At 42.7% G+C, this 16,338-nt stretch overlaps 1 protein-coding gene and 1 non-coding gene across 3 annotated transcripts; one reads left to right on the top strand and one right to left on the bottom strand.

The window, feature by feature from the left end:
- Nucleotides 1–33: 33 nt before the first annotated feature.
- Nucleotides 34–13,178, top strand: LOC139570121 (kinesin-like protein KIF20B). Of its 2 annotated transcripts, XM_071391679.1 has the most exons (27): nucleotides 34–150; nucleotides 388–502; nucleotides 647–736; nucleotides 831–968; nucleotides 1,071–1,209; nucleotides 1,391–1,575; nucleotides 1,677–1,731; nucleotides 1,877–2,086; nucleotides 2,178–2,361; nucleotides 2,451–2,597; nucleotides 2,999–3,161; nucleotides 3,259–3,516; nucleotides 3,601–3,740; nucleotides 3,836–3,965; nucleotides 4,099–4,303; nucleotides 4,390–4,442; nucleotides 4,548–4,667; nucleotides 4,810–4,960; nucleotides 5,047–6,162; nucleotides 6,280–6,413; nucleotides 6,532–6,693; nucleotides 7,602–7,766; nucleotides 8,685–8,873; nucleotides 11,342–11,407; nucleotides 11,519–11,654; nucleotides 11,762–11,895; nucleotides 12,496–13,178. In XM_071391679.1, the coding sequence occupies exons 2-27, from the start codon at nucleotides 392–394 to the stop codon at nucleotides 12,601–12,603; spliced, it is 4,689 nt and encodes a 1,562-aa protein (XP_071247780.1). In that variant the 5' UTR covers nucleotides 34–150; nucleotides 388–391; the 3' UTR covers nucleotides 12,604–13,178. The 2 variants fall into 2 exon arrangements, with proteins under 2 accessions (XP_071247780.1, XP_071247781.1); XM_071391680.1 differs by lacking the exon at nucleotides 2,178–2,361 and having other exon boundaries at nucleotides 2,411–2,597.
- On the bottom strand, nucleotides 8,266–8,342 carry trnaa-ugc (transfer RNA alanine (anticodon UGC)). Its single transcript has one exon. It is a non-coding gene; the product is annotated as a tRNA-Ala (tRNA).
- Nucleotides 13,179–16,338: the final 3,160 nt, after the last annotated feature.

Below are 16,338 nucleotides of genomic sequence, written 5' to 3'. Positions count from 1 at the left end.
ATGGGATATGTAGTTTTTTGTATTTCCGCATCTGGTTGTTGGCTGCAGCATGCTGTCTGATTGGTCCAGTTTGAAAATTAGACCGGCCAGGTTGTTTGGAACCAGGTCGAGAGGACTGTAGATCAATGTTTGTGTGAATAAAAATACACAGTACGTGAGTTATTAAAGTATTTCAACGTTTTTATAATTATAGCCAACGCGTTATGTCGTCTTTCCAGTGACGCAACGTTAGTTAGTTAGCTAGCTTAACTAACGGCTAGCCTTTAGCTAGCTTATTACATTTTATTTGTCACATACACGTTTAGCAGATGTTATTGCGGGTGTAGCGAAATGCTTGTATCAAAGAGTAAAGGACATAATAAACAATGTGAAATGTCTGTCTTTTAGAGTGATGGATACGTGTTTGGACAAGAAACCAGAGAAAGTGGGACCGATTGTGGTTGAGGATTTAAGAAATAATTTGTTTGCTGATTTTTGTGCAATTCCATCTGCTATGCCACAGGTTTGTTTCTTGATGTGACGAGTTAACTTGGGTCATTTTTTTGTTATTAGATATATGCTATATAGCTAGATGTATTAATTTGTTTCATAGCTTCCATCTTTTAACTAAATCCTAATAAAATGCTCTCTACTTATCTGCCTACAGGATTCTGTATTTTTTGAGAAAGAGCATCTGCGTGTTTACCTCAGGATACGTCCCTTTACCACAGAAGAGAATGAAAGTGGTGAATCTCAGGTATTTTCCCATGACACACATTCAGTATACTACGGAGCATTATGATTGATCCGAATGCTGTGGTACATACTCCTTTTCCTCCGTTTGAATCCAGGAATGTGTCTCCATGGAGCCACCAGACACCGTTTTACTCAGGGCACCTAGGACCTCTTTATCAACCAGACGACAAACCAGTCACTCAGACGGTGACAAACCAGTCTCTCAGACAGCCCAACGATTTCAGTTCACTCAGGTAAGGCCTTCGCTGGCTGTTTGATTAGTAGCTATTTGTAAAGATTTACTTTTTCTAAGAAATTAGTGTGGACATTTTTCTTTACCCACCCACCCTTGCCAGGTGTATGGACCTGACACTACACAGAGGCAGATGTTTGATGGCACAGTGAAACGTCTGGTTAGGGATGTTCTAGAAGGAGAGAATTCTATTGTCTTCACATATGGAGTCACCAACGCTGGGAAGACATTCACATTCCTCGGTCAGAATCTATTGAAAAATTATAATTATATATTTTTTTTTGCATGTTTCCAATGTGCACTTTGACCTCTGTTTAATACCCGATGCTCACCACAATAAAACAATTGTGTGACAGATACAGCTTCATGTTAAACACTTTTGGCATTGTGCCTTTTTAACCCTTAATCTATTTTTACTTCCAGGCCCTGAGCGTGATGGTGGAATTTTGCCAAGGTCGTTGAACGTGATCTTCAACAGCATTGAGGGCAGAGTCTACACGCGGAACGACCTCAAACCACATCGATGCAGAGACTTCACCAGGCTCACAAAGTTCCAGCAGGATGAAGAGACTACAAATAAGCTAAACCTCTTGAGACTGTCAAAGGAGGTGAGGTTTACCAGTAAAACCTCAAGCACAATGCCCACTTTGCTTTCTCTCTGAAATGTAAATGAGTCTGACTACTTTCTTTCCGTCTTTCTTTTCTTCAGAGTGGTTTTCTGAAAAGTACGATGACCTCCACTTGCAGGTCAACGATACTGGAGGGTAAGAAACTGGTTTCAGGCTTTGAATATGTTAAGTACAGCAGCTATGTATTTTGAGAATTTCTTGATACTCAATTTGACACCAAATAAACACCTTAATTGACACTGTTGTTATATCAATGTAAGATTTGTTGTCTGATTGACAGGTTCCTCCTTAAGCGATGTCAGTGATCAGGGGGAAGGAGACAGTTTCTGCCTGGATGTGGGCTCCCACACTAAATACTCTGTGTGGGTGTCCTTCTGTGAAATCTACAATGAGAATATCCACGACCTACTGGAGCCCATTCCTAATGGGTCACATAGGAGAACCGTCCTTCGCCTGTCCCAGGACATCAAAGGCAACACCTTTGTGAAAGGTAATATCCCTTTGATTGAGTATGTGAGGTATTAGTCTAGATGCTATGCGATTTCAGTTCATACAGAACATACACATGGTTTCTCTTGTAGCTCTAAAGTGGGTTCAAGTAAACAATTTCGAGGAGGCGTACAAAGTCATGAAGATCGGAAAGAAGAACCAGAGTTTCTCCTGCACGAAGCTCAACAACGTCTCCAGCAGAAGCCATAGCATATTCTCCATTCGGATCTTGCGTATTGAAGATGTTGGTGTACCCAGAGTCCACACAATTAGCGAGTACGTGACCAAGTTATTCTGTGTTTTTTTCCCCCTTGCTCTTCTCCAGTTTGTCCTGTTTTTATTCATGGTTGTGTGTTATGTCTAAGGTTGTCTTTGTGTGATCTGGCTGGATCGGAGAGATGTGGAAGGACTCAGAATAAAGGAGTGCAGCTAAAAGAGGCTGGCAACATCAACACCTCATTGCTGATTCTGGGCAAATGCATCAACACTCTGAGGCTCAACCAACAAGCCAAGTGAGTATTTGACCTGTATAGAGATTTATGCTTTCACACACTGACTGCGTGTTGCCACTTAATATAATGTTTACATACCCTACATTACTCATCTCATATGTATATACTGTACTCTATACCGTCTACTGCATCTTGCCTATGCCGTTCTGTACCATCACTCATTCATATATCTTTATGTACATATTCTTTATCCCTTTACACTTGTGTGTATAAGGTAGTAGTTGTGGAATTGTTAGGTTAGATTACTCGTTGGTTATTACTGCATTGTCGGAACTAGAAGCACAAGCATTTCGCTACACTCGCATTAACATCTGCTAACCATGTGTATGTGACAAATACAATTTGATTTGTTTGTTTCTAATAAACCAATATAATGCTCATTTTATGTACATATCTTCCAGGTTCCGACAACATGTGCCCTTCAGAGAGAGCAAGCTCACACACTACCTCCAGGGCTTTTTCTCTGGTAGAGGGAAAGCCTGCATGATCGTTAACATCAACCAATGCGCCTCCATGTACGACGAGACGCTCAACGTCCTCAAGTTCTCCGCTGTCGCCCAAAAGGTCAGTCGGTGGAGCTTTATAAGGAAGCGTAAGCTTGTGGTTGGTAATATAGGTGGGGGAAAATGCTCATTTATCTTATTTCTTTATGGCCTCTCAGGTGGTGGTCCTCAATATCAAACCAGTCCTTGCCATTGCCCCAAAGATATCTGCCAGAGAAGTGTCCCTCATCATCAACAATGCTGACTGCAAAGACCTATGGAGTAGGAGGAAGAGCTCCACGGTGGCTTGGGAAACCACTCTGGAGGATTTGCAGGATGATGAAGAGGAAGAGGAAAGTTGTGATGAGGGAATGGCAGAGGAAACCATTCTTGAGGCGAGAGAAGAGGACAATATGGCACTTGAGGACTTCAACGATGTATGTTTTGTCCATATTCAATATGTTGATATACTAATTAATTTTCACTGACTGTTACAGATTGATTTTGTTGTGTATTTTAAGGGCCAGCTTGCTCTGGTGGAGAAACTAAAGGAGAAGCTTCTGAAGGAGGAAGCTGAGAAATTGGCTTTGGAGTCTCACATCCGTGAAGAGGTCACCATCGAGTTCATGGAGCTATTCTCCAAAATGGAAAGTGATTACAAGTAAGTAGTCAATGCATTTCCCTCTCTTTAAAAGAGCTGTCAATTTTAGCTGTTGTCTGTAGATGCATTGACTGGACAATGTTTTTGTCTTGCAGCGAGCGTCTTGCGAAAGAGAGGGAGATCACAGAGGACAGAGTGGACAAGAGGTTGGAAATCCTGAAAAATTTAGTCGGCAAGAGTGTCAGCGAGTATGCAAGTGTCTCTTGTGACAAGGAAACAACAAAGGTAAGTCTCATTCAGATCACAGGTCATAATATCAGATCTGGCAGAAAATACAACTTCACCACTAACATCCTTACCTGTTCTTGTGTGAATAGCATGATGAATTTAGTTCTGATATCTTTGTTTTCCATCACAGGAGGATAAGGCAGGGCTCTTGGAGGGGATCGTTGACACTATGCGAGACGATCTGGCTAGAATCAGGAGGGATGCAGAGGCTGCACAGACCTGTCTGGTGGACCTGCCTGAGTCTCCTGGCACTGTGGCCAGCCTGAGGAAGCAGGTGGACGACTTATCAGAGGAGCTCCTCAAGACTCAACAGCAACTCAACATCAAAACCAATGGTATGTATAGTATGTCTCACTTACTGGGATTTGATCATGATAAATATTCTGTATTTAGCTCAAGTGTGTTTTCCTTCTGTTTACAGAAATGAGCATTGAAATGAAAACATTGGGGGGGCAGCTAGAGGAAGCGAAGGAGGTAAGCCTGGCTTGATATTGATGTCTGATGTCTTTTGTTGCATATGAGCACTGAATGAAAGGTTGGGTTAGACTTGATGGTTTTCCGTATTTTGATTGCATGCAGAATTTGGAACCTCAGACGCAGAAGTTTGAGGCCTTAATGGAAATCTGCCGTGAGAAAGACAACGTGATAACCAAGCTGCAGGAAGCAATGGATCAGAATAGTGAGGCTTCAACTAGGGATGTAAGTAAATTATTTCATACTTGCACTTGCATTAAATGCATATGTGGGGTTGCTTTGTTATCAGTCCAAGTGTATGTAGTATGATCCATCAGAACCTCTGTATATGATAATATGCATTCCCTTTCACTGTTTTTGTCAACAGAGAGCCTTGGTTGATTCCATCAAGGAGGAGATCCTGAGCTTGAAACAGAATTGTAAATGTATGAGCCGGGACAGTCCCAGTTCTGAGGAGGGCAGAAAACGCCATGCAGATGTCCTGGAAGACCTTGATGATCAGCCTGCCCTGAAGAAAGGTAGTCCCCCCCCAAAAATATGAAAAGGGTTTCCATTTACTTATAGAGTTCTGTATCTGTCTGACCTTCTCCTTTACTCTCTCCAGGGAGTCTTGAGGTCGAGCATCTCATTCTGGCGGAAGAGTTGGAGAAACTCCAGGTGGAATGTCGTCAAAAAGACATGACCATTTCACAGTTAAAAGAAGAAAACGAGGCGACGGTTCAGAAGTTGGAGACGGTCAAAGGAGAGATAAAAAGAAAGAACGAAGTCGCTGAAGAGCTCAAACGTGAGAGGGTTTCATTCGAACAGACTGTCCAGAAGCTCAGCGATGATCTGGAGGAGCAGACTGATTGTTGTGAAGCTGTTATGGCCTCGCTGGAGAAAGAGAGGAAAGAGACAGCAAGGCTCTCCAAAGACAACAAAGCTCTGGTCAACGGCATCTTCCAGCTCCAGCAGACATCACAGAAAGTGGAGTCTTCGGTGAAAATTCTCCAAACAGAACAGACGGAGAGGTCCGCCAAGCTTCCAGAGGAGCTAGAAGCAGCCAGAGCACTCCTGAAGGGTCTTAAAGACAAATCCAATGAAAAATACCAAACCATTGAATCCTTGACTTTGGAAACAGAACTCCGGAAGGATGCGGAGGAACTGAAGGTCTGTTCTGCACAGAGGAACAACTCCAAGTTCCATGACACCATAGATGCCATGAAGAGGGAGTGTGAGATCGTGGTGGAGAAGTCGGTTCAGAAGAGCCAGCGGATAGCTGACCTGGAGCAGGAGCTCAACCAGGTCAGAGAGCAGCTCTCTGGACAGGAGGAACTCTGCAACCAGCTAGAGACACAGTGGTCGGAGGCCCAATTCAACCTACAGGGCTACGAATTAGAGAACGGGGCTTACAACGAAATTATGAAGAGTTACGCCGACCTCAAAAAGGTGGCAGGCCACCAGAAGGAGCAGATCGTGGACCTGGAGGTGCAGGTGCAGCGCTCTGAGAGGGTTGCAGAGTTGGAGAAGCAGCTGGCTGAGATGGAGGCCCAGTGCAGAGCTCTGCAAGAGAGACTAGAAGAGGCTCAACGGAAACTGGAGGAGGTGGAGAGTCATGGAAAGTCCAAGGATAAGGTGATTGAAGACATGCGCCTTGCACTGACAGAGCAGGAGAGGACACAGACCGAACAAGAGCGGATTCTGGAAGCCAAGATGAAAGAGATTGAGGCTTTAAGTGAAGGTGAGTGGTCACACACTTTTGTAGAATTCCCCCCCCCCCTGATTTCAACATGTATCTTCATTCAGAAACATTACCGGTAAGTGGATTTGTCAGGAATGTCTCAATTTTGGATTTAAGAGCTGACAAGTTTGAAGGATGGCTGCCTACAGAAAAACACAAACGGTGCCAAGTCCTCTCATGTCCTCAACGACTGTCCCGGCCAGTGCGAGAACGTGAAGTGGGAATGTCAGCGGACCGAAGAGAGCTTGAGGGTAAGATCACTACTCGACGTCCCTCCTGAAACTCCAGCCATTTACGTTTCTGTCTGAGATGGGACGGTGTACGCACACGTGGTGAGGAAAGTAACCATTCCTTTTGATATCCTCCTAGCTGTCTAATGAACAGTATGAGTCGGAGAGGTGGCTTGAAGAGAAGGCCATTCTGATGAAGGTAGCCAATGGGCCAGAGGAGGAGAAGAGTCCGTGCCTGGCCCTGGAGTTGTTGAGAGGGTGTTCAGAAGAGCTCCGCTGTAGCCAGCTGCGGACTGAAGAGGTAAATGGGATCATTCTGACTCTGAATAATAAATGCATTCGAACTGCTGGGCTTGTAATGGCGTTTCTGGGTCAAAGGCAGTACTTAACAGAGTTTGCGTGCGTAGGCAGTGAATGTGCAGCGGGAACTTCCTTTGATGACATGAGTACAGAATAGGGTCACAGAAATAGCATTTGGAGTTTCTGTGACGTAGTCTAGTTTTTATTGGAACATTGGAAACTTTTTACCTCCTCACTTAAATTCAAGTCGCTTTTTTGTAGTTTTTTTCATCCTCAGTTTGGTGTTATCCAATTGGTAGTTAGTCTTGTCCCATCGCTGCAACTCCAGTACGGACTCGGGAGAGGCGAAGGTCGAGAGCCGCGTGTCCTCCGAAACACAACCCAACCAAGCCGCACTGCTTCTTGACACAAGGCACGTTTAGCCCGGAAGCCAGCCGCACCAATGTGTCGGAGGAAACACCGTACACTTGGCGACCGTGTCAGCCTGCATTCGCCCGGCCCGCCACGGGAGTCGCTAGAGTGCGATGGGACAAGGACTTCCTGGCCGGCCAAAGCCTCCCCTATCCCAGGCGACTCTGGACCAATTGTGTGTCGCCTCATGGGTCTCCCGGTGGCGGCCGGCTGCGACACAGCCTGGTATCGAGCCAGGATCTGTAGTGACACAGCTAGCACTGCGATGCCTTAGACCGCTGCACCACTCGGGAGGCCCTAGTCGCATGATCTTCGATCCATCTGATGTAGTGTAGAGACCTCTTCAGCAGAATATTACCAGCCTATGTCTTATCACATTCTTCCAACGAAATGATATGTAGTTGCAGGGAAAGCTGGTGCAAGTTCAGACAGGCGCAATTGACAGTATGTCTCACCATAAGGACTGTCGGCCTCTAATGCTAATCTTTCTGTTTTCAGGAGACCTTGCCAAAGCAGCCCTCTGAGAAAGAAGAGAGCAGGGAGGAGAGTGGCTCTCTGGTCGAGGCACTCAAATTAGAGATGCAGAAACTCCAGGAGAGGAAAGCAGACAAAGCGAGCAAGCTCAGGGAGCTCAACGAGCACGCCAACTTCCAAACACAAGAGGTCAGTATAGATCAGAGAATCATTGGGCTGCTTCCCATTCTGTGGTTGACTGTTTCCTTGTCATTTTTCAGCCACAACATCAGGGATAGACTCATCCAGGGCCTAAATGTTACTTTTTGGTCCACCAGCCACTTTGGCAGGTAGATTTCCTTTTTTACCTTACCGTAAAATGCTTACTGAAAAAAAAAAATGTAATCTGAAAGTAACACAAGATATTTACATAACAATAACGAGGCTATATACAGGGGGTACCGGTACCGAGTCAATGTGCGTGAGTAGAGGTTAGTCGAGGGAATTTATAAAGTGACTATGCATAGATAATAAACAGCGAGTAGCAGCAGTGTAAAAACACAGGGGAAGGGGGTGTCAATGTAAATAGTCCAGGTGGCCATTTGATTAATTGTTTCTTCGGTCCTACATTTACATTACATTTAAGTCATTTAGCAGACGCTCTTATCCAGAGCGACTTACAAATTGGAAAGTTCATACATATTCATCCTGGTCCCCCCGTGGGAATTGAACCCACAACCCTGGCGTTGCAAGCGCCATGCTCTACCAACTGAGCCACACGGGACCTAGTCTCAGCGCTTCACGTGCGTAAGCACAGACCCCAGCCAGGCAGTGTTGCAGCGCAGAAAGACTCTGAAAACAGCTACTGCAGCATTTATTTAGCTATAAATGTGATCATACTTGACTTTTTATTCACAAATGCGAGTGAAATGCTCACAATGTGGAGCCCTGGCCACCCACCAACATGGCTGGTGAAGTAGACATCTTACCTGATAATTCAAAATCTCCCAGCATTTGGCAGGTGTTTATTTTAGCCCCTGGACTCATCCCAATATGGGTGTAAAAAGAACATTCATATTTTATATTTTGTGGTCTGTGTGTATAATGTTGGCCTGTCTGTCTGGGCAGGAACTGGACTTCTCGGAGGTGTCCACAGACGGCAGCCGAGAGCATCGCTTCCCCAAACCAGAGCTGGAGATCCAATTCACCACTCTGCAACCCAACAAGCTGAACATCCGGAGGCAGGGAGAGGACAAGTCTGTGACCGGCAAAATCACCCGCTCAGCCAGGAAGAGAAAAAGCAACGAGATGGAGAAGGTACAGATCAGATCAAAGTGTGTGTTTGATAACAGATAGAATATCTGAAAATAAGGTCCAGTAGATCTCAAGTTAATTTGACTGAAAACCATAACATATCTCTTGAATCTCGTTACACTTCCTCAAAATGTAGACATGGAAAGCCTGGGGTTGCCCTGCATTTTTTTATTTTGTTTGTGCTTGTGCATGCATGTGAGAGGATGAGAACATCTCAGACTGGGTATTACCCAGGAGAACCCAGCCCTTCCAGAGAGCAAGCAGCAGATGCACAACAGACACGACAGTGACCACGTTTACATGCACACAGTATTCCAGATAGTTGCTCATTTCCCGGTTAAGGTCTTATTCAGTACAAGGTGTTAACGTGCACCTACTCTTACAGCGTCTACTCTTCCTGGTGTCCAAACAGGTTTATAACAACAACAACTTAACCACCTACATCAAGGGTGTCGAACGTATGGCAAGATCTGGCCCGTGCGGGGGTCCAATCCGGCCCGTGGGTAATTTGAGAAAAAAATGACAAGAACCAAACTGAAACTGTAGGAATGATAATGGACCTGCATTCGTACATTTTTTTTTTTTTGTCCAGCTCGCTAATAATCACTGAAACGAAAGCTACAACAACAAAAACAAACGTTTTGATGGATAGGAAATAACCAATTTTCCGTGCGGCCCTCCGGACCTCGTTGAAGAACGAATGCGGGCCTCCCTCGGCAAAATGAGTTTGACACCCCTGGCTTACATCATAAACAAAACAACGCATCATACAATACGTTATTACATCACTACGCTGTCACTAGAAATCTACAATATAAAATGTACAATATTACAATGTGTTTGTCTTTTTACAGTCCGTTGTGCTTATCAGTGTTTATAAATCTGATTTCACTGCTAGCTTGAGTTACTTGATGTGAAAGAGTTCCATGGAGTCTATAGTTAGAAACAGTTTCCCTTGTCATTACTTGATGATCTAGAATACAAAATAAAGCCTTGCTCACCAGAATGATGTCAGAAATCAATAGAGTGAATGCATCAACAATCTAGTTGACATCGGTAAAGTTGTCTTTCATTTCTGTTTCTCTCGCAGAGGGAAGACGTTTAGGTACCGGGGAGATGTTTCCATGCAAAAAAATGTTTGTTGACCAGTTTTAAGGAAATGAAATGCTGTGAAAAACTAGTTGATGTTTCTGGTAGTATTTCAGTTCGTCTTCGACGCTTAACTTTGTGGTTGAACGTTTTTTTTTTAAGTCAGCTTTTATGACGGTAACATTTTTTTGGCCTACACAATACGTGTGCATTTGCATTTTCTCACTGTATTTCTCAAATTAACATTTGGTCTCTAATTTTACTGCAAGAAGCACTTAATTCTGCAGGAGTTAATATTATCAGAGGCATACATTCTGTTCCACATTAGTTACCATAACAACTATTACTGTTTCTATCTGAACTTCAAAAGGTGGTACTATGTGATACTTGGACTGCAGAAAAAAGTGAACTGGATAAGATGTTCACATGCCACAGTATCCCGTCTAAGATCAGCATTTCCCAAGCATCTTATTCGGGTTTCTCAAAACCAGGATACGAGCCTATTTGGGTTATTTTAAACAGGATATGATGTTTTATATGCGTTGACTCAAACGTAATACTTGAGTATCCTGAATAATAATGGGATATTGGTGTGCATGTAAACCTGGTCAATGTCTCTCCTCTCTCGCTAAACTGAGAAACTACCTAAAAGCACCCTTCTCTGTTCAGCAGGATTGAGTTATGCCAAAGAAGCAAGAGTAATGCCAACAGATAATGGGTTTATAAACAGTTGTGAGAACCTGGAAAACTACAGGCGCAATCCCTTGAGTCCCTTCACATTCCAGTCTCGTGACAGATTGGATAGTATTTCAAGGTCCTGGTTGCAATTCCTCCTTTTATAAGTTATTTTGGGAAAAACTATAAGCGCAATTCCACGGTAACTGAATGATGCTGAGACTTTTTCACTTTCAAATGTAAAAAAAAAAAAAAAAAAAGTTTTACCTTTTTAACTAGGCAAGTCAGTTGAGAACAAATTCTTATTTACAATGACGGCCTACACCGGCCAAACTCGAACGACGCTGGGCCAATTGTGCGCCGCCCTATGGGACTCCCAATCACGGCCGGTTGTGATACAGCCTGGATTCAAACCAGGTTGTCTGTAGTGAGGCCTCTAGCACTGAGATGCAGTGTCTTAGACCACTGCGCCACTTGGGAGCCCAAGTGTGGGTCAAATGTATGTCAAACAATGGAATTGCCCATAACACAGATTTAACCAGATCCCTTTGAAATTAAGATTATGTTATACATTCATCGAAGGACTGCATCATTCTGACTTGATTGCCTGACGAATTGAGCCCTTCATTGTAATACAACAATGTGTGTGTGTCAATTTTTAGTGTGTGTCCTCTCACAAATTCTAAAATGGTCTCTCTGTGCCTCAGGACCCTGTGGAAAGTGAAAACAAAAATAATATAAAGTTGAGGAGGGACAACAGAGTGAACATACAGGTAAGAAGAGAATCTAGACAAACATTTAAATATGTTACAACTTTGAGCTTCGTCATAACTCAATTGAAGGCCACTAGTAAATGTTATCCTGTGTGTACGTCATGTCAACAGTCGCCGACCGTGCTCTGTGTAAAAGCAGACCAGAAGAAGCAACAGACCCCAGCAAGTCTGAAATGCAAAAAGGATGGAACCCTCCAGAAGATTGGAGACTTCATCCAGAGTTCCCCAAGTCTGCTCGGAAGCAAAGGTTAGCAAGACTTGGCTGTTCTCCTTCACTGATGTCAGTGTACTGCACACACATCAGACAATCAGCCAAAATGTTATCTATTTTATAACAGTCTTGTCTCTCCAAAGCTAAGACAATTATGGGGATTGTAAGTGGAAGACCTACAGAGCGAGAGAAAGACACAGCAGTGAAACCGAAGAGGACCAAGAGGAAACTGTACAAGACCGACATCTCCTCCCCTTTGGACATCCCGTCTCATCTGGTGAGTGACAACTGAGTGGGACTTGGCCTCCGAAGCCCAGGCTTTTCACGTTCTGTTTGAAAGCCTGGGAAAGTTCTCCTCAGACGACGATAAAAGGGACTAGAATATGGTGGAGGGTAGATGGGAACTAGTGACATGTAGCCACCTAATAAATATTTCACGTAGGTAGAGCTCCAAACAGAGGTTGTGCTTTAAAAAAAATCCCCACTTGCAATAAGCTAGCTAGCATAAGATACAAATAAGTAACACTGCATAGGCTTCTAAAACTCTGCCTAACATGGTAGGAAAAGCAGACAAACTAAGGAGAAACAAGGAAATGCCTCTCCTGAGGGGAAATGTAATAGCTAATCAAATGCGAGCATTAACAGCCAGGGTTTCCAATCAAACGCAAAATACAAGTTTTCCATACTTCTAATATTCGTGTCAACGAGACCAGATTTGGAAGGATGGCCTCGCGAGACTAGGTGGCACTTGGATAGTTTGCTCTTTTAATGTGAAAAAGATGAATTGAACATGGATTGTGTCAAATCTTTATCTATTTAGGTGTTAACAAACCACTGGTGCGAGTTAACATTGGGTTGTTCTGTTCTTATGTTGCAGATCCTGGGTCTTGATCAAGATGAGAGAAAGCAACCATCTCATTATCAAGAGGCAGCTAAGGTCGAGGACAGCAAGGAAATGATTACAAACTTGGTCAAAAGTGTCTGAGTTTATTTCTTACTCTCTCATATATATATATATATATATAACAATTTAACCTTTTTTGGAAATCAGGGTCTTGGTTTTCTAACAACCTATGTACGTATGTGAATATTGTCATTTTGTTTCTCATTTTCCATTATGTTTGAGAGCACTGAATTGTGCTTTTTAGAATAAATTATTTTTAGATTGACAAAAAAAAGTGTCCACACTACAGGGAACATGGCAAATGCCATACTTTTTTGTCAATGTACATTGGCGATGCAGCCCGTGGTCCGAGAGCAGGACACATTGGAGGATAGAGTAGGCGTGGTTTAATCCTGCTTGACTGGGGCCAAGTGTATGTCATGGTCATTTATTCTCAGTGGCACCCAGGTGTGGCTGTCATCTAAGGAGAGTGATACATTTCAACTCTCACCCTTCGCCTCCTCTCTGTGGTGAGCCCCTGACATGTCCCACTCACAGCCAGTCAGGTTCAGCCTCCGGTGGGCAATTAATGGGACATTGGCCAGTGTTTGTGTCTGTCATTGCTGTTGTCATTGAAAACATGTTTCCAATGATTAAATGCATTTTATTCTCTGCAATACTTGGCTGTTGTTTTTTGTCGGCTTGCGTGTTGGGTTTGATGTGCTTCTCGAAGTCTTGAGCCTCCTTGGCAGTGGAAAACGTGTGTGTTGTGTTCTGGAAGGTCAAGGTGAGTTTTGATGGGTGGATGAAGCCGCAGCTCACGTTTAGCTTGCATAGTTGGGATCTCACCATGTTGTAGGTCACCCTCTGTTTTAGCAATTTTGGCACTCAGGTCTGGGTATATGCTGATCCTCTTCCCTGCATATTTTGTAGGGCAGACCTCCAGATTCCGCTGCAAGGCAAACAATTTGTCTCTTGACTTCAAAGCTCTGGATCCATACAATCATACAGCCAGAGCCATTGCAGATTTGACCGGTGCCGTGCACAATGTTAATCTGCGGCATGGGAACCAGCTTCTCCAGCCGAACAGTTCATAGAAAAGATTGCTCACGAAGGAAGTTGAGTTGCCTGCTTCCACACCAATTTCAAGTTCTGTGACCCTCACATTGAATTTACAGGAATTATTTTAGAGTGATTCTGTTTTCTCTTAGGAGTTTGATTATCTTTTCCAACTTAGCTTGTGCTGTTTCCAGGTCATGGAGTCGCACCTCTGTTGGATTGGCTCTCCTCCAGACTTTCCACTTTGGTTGAATAGGGATCAACCAATAATTAATTTACCGGTTTTAATTGTAAATTGAGGGCAGAGGTAATCAATCTCCTTACCAACTATCTCGGATAGAAGCGGACAGCTTTTTCTGTTGTCGGGTATTGAGAGCCGCCATGCTCCCACAGTTGAATTGTGGACAGACAAATTCTACCTGCTGGAGCCTAATAGACCTGCTATTTATTGCTTGTCACAAAATGAATGTCCTACACCGTAATATGATGTTTAGTATTGACAAGTTTTAGGAAATAAGTCATTTAATTCATAGTTATTTCCAAAAGAAAAGACACGAATAGGTCACCCGTTTCAATACATGCCACCGGAACCGGAAATTAATTGTACACCTCTGATTGTAAATCCTCACCAAGCCAGATTGAGTCCTTTTGAAAAGATAGAAACTCCTCTTCTCTCAACTGAGGAAGCCAGCGTGCCCAAATCTCTCTCCATGGACTCAAAAGGGTATTGGATAACATGAATAAAGGCAAATGCCTCCTGAGGTCCATTTAAAAATGTTGGAACCAATTCGGTCCACTGAACTGAAATGATGAACACAGCCATTCATTTGGAATGGATGTAAATTCAGCTTTTATTAACTAAACATAAGGATGCCACCCAGTGCTCTCACTATCGTCCCCTATCTTTCATATACACAGATATTAAACAATTTTCCAAAATTCTGCCATCCCATCTTGAAACTTACTTACCCAAATTGGTACATTTGTACCAAAGCAGGTTTGTTAAACTATTATCCTCAGATAACCTCCATCGTCTATTACATATCTTATATGCTTCATCAGAAGCCAAAACTCCAATCTCTTGACTCATAAAAAGCTTTTGATAGACTAGAGTGGTCATATCTTTGGTCGGTTTTGGAACATATGGGACTTGGCTCCAATTTCATTAAAATGATTCAAATATTACAGAATTAGTTTTGTTCCCCACAAAGGGGCTTTATTACAAACATAAATACTCCAGTTTCATCAGCTGTCCTGGTGGCTGGTCTCAGATGATCCCGCAGGTGAAGCCGGATGTGAACATTCAAATCTCTGGTAACAGCTCTGGTGGACATTCCTGCAGTCACCATGCCAATTGCACGCTCCCTCAACTTGAGACATCTGTGGTATTGTGTTGTGACAAAACTACACATATTACAGTGGCCTTTTATTGCTCCCAGCACAAGGTGCACTTGTGTAATGATCATCCTGTTGAATCAGCTTCTTGATATGCCACACCTGTCAGGTGGATGGATTATCTTGGCAAAGGACAAATGCCCATTAACAGGGATGTAAACAAATTTGTGCTCAAAATTTGAGCGAAATCAGCTTTTTGGAACATTTCTGGGATTTATTTTTATTTTTATTTTTTGCTCATGAAATATGGGACCAACACTTTACCTGTTGCGTTTATATTTTTGTTCAGTATACACTACCAGTCAAAAGTATTAGAACACCTACTTATTCAAGGGTTTTTCTTTATTTTTTACCATTTTCTACATGTGGGAACTCCTTCAAGACTGTTGGAAAAGCATTCCAGGTGAAGCCGGTTGAGAGAATGCCAAGAGTGGGCAAAGCTGTCATCAAGGCAAAGGGTGGCTATTTGAAGAATCTCAAATCTCAACTATATTTTGATTTGGTTAACACTATTTTGGTTACTACAGGATTCCATATGTGCTATTTCCTAGTTTTGATGTCTTCACTATTATTCTACAATGTAGAAAATAGTCAAAATAAAAAACCCTTGAATGAGTAGGTGTTCAAAATGTTTTGACTGGTTTTGTGTGTGTGTATTTATATACATTATCATTTTATTTTTATGAAGAAATACTCCAGTCTGAACTTAAACGACTTAAACCAGGAAGAAAGTGTGTAGAAATGGTAATGAACTTACATTTGTGCCTTTTTTAAATCTTAAATCCATCACAGTATTTTCAATATAACACTATTAGCAGCACTATTTTGGTTGATTTTTGTGGTCTCAAGACAGTGAGTTTAACATTCTTCATCAAGAATATGGGCAAAATGTTATTATTGACATTGAAAGAGGTGGGGATGTTGTTCCCTTGTCATATAATATCAGAATAGAATTTTAAAAAGTATTCCAGATTGTATTTTGTGGATTATTTTTCATGATGCGAATATGGAGTTGAGGCTGAGACAGCCTGATTCAATTTGGGTCCCAAGGCAAAACCAGTTGAGAACCACTGTTTTAAATTGTATTTCCCGGAACTAGCATTTCGTCCCATCATAAATTGGTATAGACATGATTTTTCTGCCCCCTGACTGAGTATAGAGAGAAATGTGGTGTCTCCTATTGCCCTGGAAGAGGTGGTGTTTATATCCCTTTAAAGCTGCAATATGTAACTTTTTGGGTGACCAAATTCACATTGACAGATCTATAACTGACATTTCTTTCTCATTGAAAGCAAGTCTAAGAAGCAGTAGATCTGTTCTATGTGAGCTATTTCCATGCTTCCTGTTCTTAAATTTAGTTTCTGTATCTTTAACTTTTGTACA

Source organism: Salvelinus alpinus, chromosome 3 (genome assembly GCF_045679555.1).
Source record: "Salvelinus alpinus chromosome 3, SLU_Salpinus.1, whole genome shotgun sequence".
Lineage (NCBI taxonomy): Eukaryota > Metazoa > Chordata > Actinopteri > Salmoniformes > Salmonidae > Salvelinus > Salvelinus alpinus.
Note: the sequence above shows the minus strand (reverse complement) of the source record. Positions and strands in the feature narration are given on the sequence as shown.

Excerpts from the sequence above, each read along its gene's own strand:
- LOC139570121 (XM_071391679.1), top strand. The coding sequence starts at position 392 with ATGGATACGTGTTTGGACAAGAAACCAGAGAAAGTGGGACCGATTGTG. Across the intron at positions 503-646 it reads TTCCATCTGCTATGCCACAG|GATTCTGTATTTTTTGAGAA; the intron begins GTTTGTTTCTTG and ends ATCTGCCTACAG. Across the intron at positions 4,668-4,809 it reads GTGAGGCTTCAACTAGGGAT|AGAGCCTTGGTTGATTCCAT; the intron begins GTAAGTAAATTA and ends TTTTGTCAACAG.